The sequence below is a fragment of the Dermacentor silvarum genome, chromosome 3 (genome assembly GCF_013339745.2).
Source record: "Dermacentor silvarum isolate Dsil-2018 chromosome 3, BIME_Dsil_1.4, whole genome shotgun sequence".
Taxonomy (NCBI): domain Eukaryota; kingdom Metazoa; phylum Arthropoda; class Arachnida; order Ixodida; family Ixodidae; genus Dermacentor; species Dermacentor silvarum.
The window spans coordinates 67907335-67913576 of NC_051156.1; the positions used below are offsets into that span (position 1 = coordinate 67907335).

At 49.6% G+C, this 6242-nt stretch overlaps 1 protein-coding gene across 1 annotated transcript in view; it reads left to right on the plus strand.

Annotated features, from left to right (window-relative positions):
- LOC125944256 (organic cation transporter protein-like) overlaps nt 1-6242 on the plus strand; it is a 23445-nt gene extending 17203 nt beyond the window's left edge. The window contains exons 3-4 of the mRNA XM_049664604.1: nt 764-960; nt 6163-6242. Of these exons, the coding sequence (XP_049520561.1) occupies nt 764-960; nt 6163-6242 (277 nt within the window). The remainder of the gene's footprint in view (nt 1-763; nt 961-6162) is intronic.

A 6242-nucleotide genomic window follows, 5' to 3' on the forward strand; every position in this document is an offset into this window, starting at 1 on the left:
CTTTAAGTAGGAATAAGGCGGGTATGCCTACCTTTTGTGGAATTAGTTCTACTAGGAGACAGTCCAAGTCAAACACTTCTAGGTCATGTTCTATGGCCGTTAGATTTCTCTGGACTAATGTGGCAATTTGGTATTTATCTGAAATTTTGTTTTCATAGGTTTTATAGTTCCGCAGTTTAACATTGCCCATTTTTTCCTGCAAGGCAATAACGTCGGGGGCTTTTTCTTTAAGGTTGTGTATGTGGAACTGCAGATTACTTCGCTTTTTTCCGAAGCTTCTACAGTTCCATTGCCAGATTGTTATGTCATTATGCAGTCCCGTCATGTTAAAGTACATGAGGGGTTTCTGGACGCTGCCTCGCACCTGAAGTAGTTTCACCCTGCTCATAGGTGGATGTGACGCTAGCAAAGACTGCTTCTTGTTTGCTTTGTCTGGCCTCAAGTGCTTCGATTCTGCTGCCAATTTGTGCGGCAAATTGTGAGAAATTTTTCTCCAGCAAGGATTTAATTTCATCCATGGGGTCTTTGTCAGTCGCTAGAGGTCGCTTTTTTGCGGGGGGGGGGGTTGCGTTGTGGGGAGGATGATCGCGAAGAGGCTGCGGATGCAGCGGGTGTGTTAGCTATTTGTCATTGGGATGTGTTTGTGGTGGAGTGTTGAACTATAGAGCTATTAGTTTGCTCTCTCTCTCTCTGCTCTCAGTTTGTTAATTTCTTCCTGCAATTGAGCGACTACGGAGGTTAGGTGCGCATTTTGTCTTTCTAGGTGTTGTATTCTTTCGTCTGCTTTAGACCGGGAGGTAGGCGGACCCCAGCTCACCTGTTTTGACCGGTCTTTGGAGACGCTTCTGGACAAGGCCGGGAAGGAGCTTGACCTGCTTCGACTTATCGTTCCAGGGCCGTGTGTGGCTGAAGGGGACCGGCTTCTTGAGACGTGTCCATCATTCTTCTTGGGTGGTGCCGGTGAGGTAGCAGGTTTCCTTTGTTTTTCGTAGCGAAACTTGCATCTTCTGGTCCCGGTGACGTGATCTCCCTTGCAGACGATGCATTTCGGGGTGCAATCCTGGTTTTATTTCTTCGGATGACTTTGTCCGCATCGGTAGCAGAGCTCTTGCTTCTCTTGCGGGCATACATCCGCTCGATGTCCTGGTCTCCGGCAGTTGAAGCAAGCTTCAATTTCCGGCTTGAAGTAGTAGCATCTCACGACACCGCCGAAAAGATCAATGCTCTCCGGTACTCTTGTGGTGTTGACGAAAATGATCAGAACAGACTTAGTTTGTCCCAATCTTCTAGCTCCAGCTATTTCGAACTTCTTGCCTTTGTTACGCTGTTGTAGGTCCTGCAACATTTCGTCGTTGTGTCGCATGAGTATATGTTATAGCAGATACCCCGTACAGACTCGTCTGGGGGTGCAATGTAGGCATTTAATTCGAAGGTTTCGTCCTCGAGTTGGATGTTCTTGATAGCAACGTATTGCTGCGCTCTCTGTTCTGGCGGAGTTGCGACGGTGTAGGTGTAGGAGGACCGCACAAAGAGCAATGTAACGAAAAATCTTAGGAGTAACGTTAAGAGACAGGAAGAGAGCGGTGTGGATCAGAGAACAAACGGGGGTAGACGATATTCTAGTTGACATTAAGTGGAAGAAATGGAGCTGGGCAGGCCATGTAATGCGTAGGATGGATAACCGGTGGACCATTAGGGTTACAGAATGGATACCAAGAGAAGGGAAGCGCAGTCGAGGACGGCAGAAAGTCAGGTGGGATGATGAGGTTAGGAAATTCGCAGGCGCAAGTTGGAATACGCTAGCGCAAGACAGGGGTAATTGGAGATCGCAGGGAGAGGCCTTCGTCCTGCAGTGGACATAAATATAGGCTGATGATGATGATGATGATGATGAGGAGGAGGAGTTATTCGTAGAGTTAACACGGGCCTGGTCGTCTCTCCTCGCATCCGCGACGTTCACCTTTGCACCGCAGATAGTGACTTGAAGGAGTTCGATGACGGTAAATTTCTTCAAATTCATTCCGCCTTTCGGCCTGAACACAATTTTGAAGAAGTCGGTAGGTAATCTCGGCAAAAGACTCCGCTTGAGAATCATGCGGGTCCACACAGCGGGCTTCTTAGACGGCGGCGGTGGCTTAGTGTTCGATGTCGACGTGGTCGGTGAGGAAAGTGACAGACTCACTTTTTCTGCGACGGTTGGGACATCTTCTGCGCTTGAATGGCATTGCATTGCATTAGACATTGCAGCCATTATTATACTGAGAGCCGTTTTGCTAGTGGCATTTTTGATAGCAATTGTCCCCATACTGGCTATATCGAGTGTCTCTAGGAATACGTGATACAAATATATTAGGTCAAGAATGAGAAGTCCTCTACCCATGCAAATAATAATAAAAAATACTGAAAGACAATTTTATAATCTGTTTATTTAAAAATAAGTAAGCACAAACAAGCATTTTCCATCGACCTAAATGGGTGACACTGGATTGTGTTATAACAGTTCATTTGCAAGCAAGTGCCAAAGGGCAATCTCTCGGGAAGCTAGGTGGATGACGGTAAATTAGGTGGGGCCCTGACGATAGGAATTAGGCAAGGCACCGAGGATGGTGGGCTGGCCAGAGAGCTTTTAGAGCAGGGAGCTGACATGCGTAGGATGGTTGGTCAGCGCTCGGATGACGGCGGCCTGGTCAGGCCCCTGAGGACCGCGATAACGCAGTGGTTTCATTGCATTTGCTGCCACCTCCCACAGCAACTTCCTCCTTATTTGGAGGAGATGTTTGCGCTGGAAAATAAATACAAATATTTTCAGAGATAACGGAATGACAAATGTATGTGTGAATGTTTTCATGTTGACAAATCACCAAACTGCAAGAATGGAATTCAAGCTAAACATTTCGACACAATTACCTGTCTGGTTGGGAAAATAATTAGGACTTTGCGAGTGACTCCAACCAAATAAGAGAATTTATTAGCCCGACGTCTGGAAGCCCATTCGGCTCCTCCTTTAGGGGGTATTCTTCGGAGGTGGCGGTGTGCCGCTTTTAAAAGGGTCCTTCGTAAAAAAAGAGGGGGGGGGGGACAGAGGCAGGTGGCGAGATACTGACAGGGCACCTTTTCTTGACAGACGGAAAAGATGAAAGGGTGGGGTGGCGGCGGCGTTGCTGGCGTGTATGATTGATTCTGGGCGCGCTTGGCCCCCGGCAATGCCATTGAAGGGGTTGGGCGGGGGGAATGTAAATTTGAGCAGAGAGTTCCAATTAGTTAATAAATTTCTCTGCAAAGAATTTCTGAGGCAACATTACTTAATATTTCAACATATATGGCATGTTCCGTAGAAGGTGGTATAGAGAATATTTACGACAAACAAGATGCGCAGGATAGTCCGTCTGGTTTACACCGCACACCTAGTCAACGTAGCACTTTAAAAACAAAACTTATTACAGCATAAAATGCCGATAGTCTGGTACAACTTTAGAAGGCAGTGGCATTTTCCCCTCAAAGGCGGATGTACACGAGCCTCCACCAGTAGGCGTGCTCTTCAGGCTGACGATGATAACTCAAAGGGAAGCCCCTTACTTTTCGAAGCGAGATCAGGATGCCTTAGAACGCGCAGTTATAAAGCGAAGTACACCAAGGACGGAGCCGCATGTGCTTGCTGTGGTAAAGCTAGAGAAACGGTGGAACCTGTTTTATTGGAATGTGAAGAAATCTACCCAGCTGCAAGCCTAGGCTCCTCTGACCTCCTTCAATTCCTTGGGTTCAGGGATAGCACGGGTAAAGTAAACATGTCAGCTGTAGAGATTAGTAAGAGGCGGTTGGAGGTTTGGTGGCAGAAAAGTAGGGAGACCACAAACAACGCAGACGTGCAGAAAAGAGTTGCCAGTAATGGATCAAAAAGGTTGATGTCTGGAATCCTTTGCATTTGTGTGTATCTCAAAAATGAAGGTAGGGCATTAGGCAAAATAATAACAAGAGCTTGGTGGCGCCACCCACCACCCCGTTTCAAAGGTTACGCTCATAACATCCATCCATCCATCCATCCATCGTCACGAGCCAGACGGCCGGTGAGCCCGCCGACGGAGAACATTCCTAACATGGCTCCCACTGCTTCAAACTGGGCTGAGTCGCGTCAACTGTGTGCGTCTCCATTCGTCAGAGTGAATTCTAATTGTTTGTGCTGGTCTCTCATGCCGGAAATATTGCGAGCTTACGGTGCATGATTTGTGCCGCGTGCGTTTGTTCTAAGCCGTAGCCCGGCGAAGAAAGATTGCAGGGAGCATCGGTGACGCTGCGCTGCGCTTCGTCTGGAAGCATGGCATCCTGTTTCCAGACGGACACACCGCTGCGAACAAACATCGTGCGTGCTTGTTCCATGGTCTTTTGTTTTGCTCCTAAAGGTGCATTCACACGAGCGGAAGGAGGAGGAATTTTCGCAGCGGAAGGCGTATCACGTGACTGCGCGCGTCATCAAAACGTGCCACCCTCGTCTAGTCCGGGCTCCTCCGCTCGCTGTCCAGATTGAAAATGCTCGACGGTATTTCCATCCGTCCGTTTGGCGGTCGTGTGACGTCAATTTAGCGTGGTCAGCGTCAAATCTGTCAACATTATGCAGATTGGCGTGGCTACGATGGCGTGTTGTCGGCTTGAAGCTACGTGTGCTGTTGTTGTGCAGCAGTGTCCACACGTGCTTTTGCTGGGGTGCAGCGAGAAAGGCGAGTCATGTGTAGCGAAGTGACGCAGCAGTTAGTTTTCGGACGCATCAGCTCACCAGGAAGACGGCGTTAAGGGGGATGAGCTCTGGCAGCGGCAGGTACAGATCGGCAGGTACGACGACAACAACAAGGAACATTTGAAGAAAGTATATTTATTTAACTTGGCATTAACTTGGTTCCTTAAAGCTGTACACACACATAATATACATGAAACGATGTCATACCGATCGTCGACGGCCTGCCCGACCGGCCTGGTCTCCCGTGGTGAAGTGGCGCCGTGGGCTGCTGTGTCATCGCTCACTCAAAACGAAGCAACACTTCTTAAACCCTTAAATATGTTACTACAGCATTCAAGGGGCCCGCGGACCCGTGGGAGACGCAAGCCTCTGCAACAATCGCCTATTCAAGCCAATCAGGCAAGCCGTCGTGCTCCAATAGGGGCCAGAGTTTTCGGGACCACGCAGACATGGTCGCGACAATAGTTCGTGAACAACAAATTTCGCCATGCCTAATGAACCTTCCCCCCCCCCCCCCGATACAGCCGAGATGGTTTTTGGTACGATGTTCGTCAACAGACTCGTCGTCAGCATCGGAGCACTTTCGGACGTGGCGAGGTGTTAGTCGCGCAAAATTCACGCAAAGTTTTTTCCTGATTTGGTCCACTAGTTTTTGATGAGCATGGAGTCGGTGGGGATTTTTTGTGGCGTCTTCGATTCGGCGTAGCGCGCCTTGTCCTTTATCGACCTCTAATGTCGTTCCATTTTTGGGGGCCACAAAGGCATCGACACTGGGCGGCTTTCTGGGTGCGAGATTTTGGTTCTGGCAGTCAGAGCAGGATTGAACGTACTGGCTGACATGCGAGAACATCTTTGGCCAGAAATAGCGGCGGCGAACTTTTCCCCATGTGCACCCTAAGTCGAGGTGGCCCGCGGTAGTGTCGACATTACAGTGCCGCAAAAACCTCGGCCTCAAACACCATTGCACAACGAGTGCCGTGCGACTAACCGAAACACCATCGACTAACCGAAAGCTCCGTGCCGTTCTTTTCGTTTTTCTGACAACGGGCGCACTCGGCTGCTCTAGGTGCTTCATCACTCCCCTCATCCCCTCATCCATGAGTCTTCCCTCTGCTTTTTTTCCAACCTCCACATGATCAAACACGAACAACGGTAACGGGTTTTCTTCGCTTACTGGTGCTGAATTTTGCGGAAGGTGGGCAAGAGTGGCGGGTTATCCATGTTCGTATCTAGAGCGCTGCCGTAACTTTGGGTCGGTGCCCCTTGCTCGGACAGGCAATGCGAGGGGCAGGCTTTTCGACAGACATCGAAATGGTAGGCCGGACGGGCCCCCTAGACCAGGCCGTCCCCGTATCCCGAGGGGTTAGGACGCCCACCTTTGATTATCTTTGGGCTCTCTCTGTTGGTTTCTGTCATCACGAAACCGCGTCCAGCACTGGTGCGCGACGTGGCCGATGAGGCGGCACAGCTGGCATCGTGGACGGCTGTCATCGGCACGGGAATTTCTCGCTAG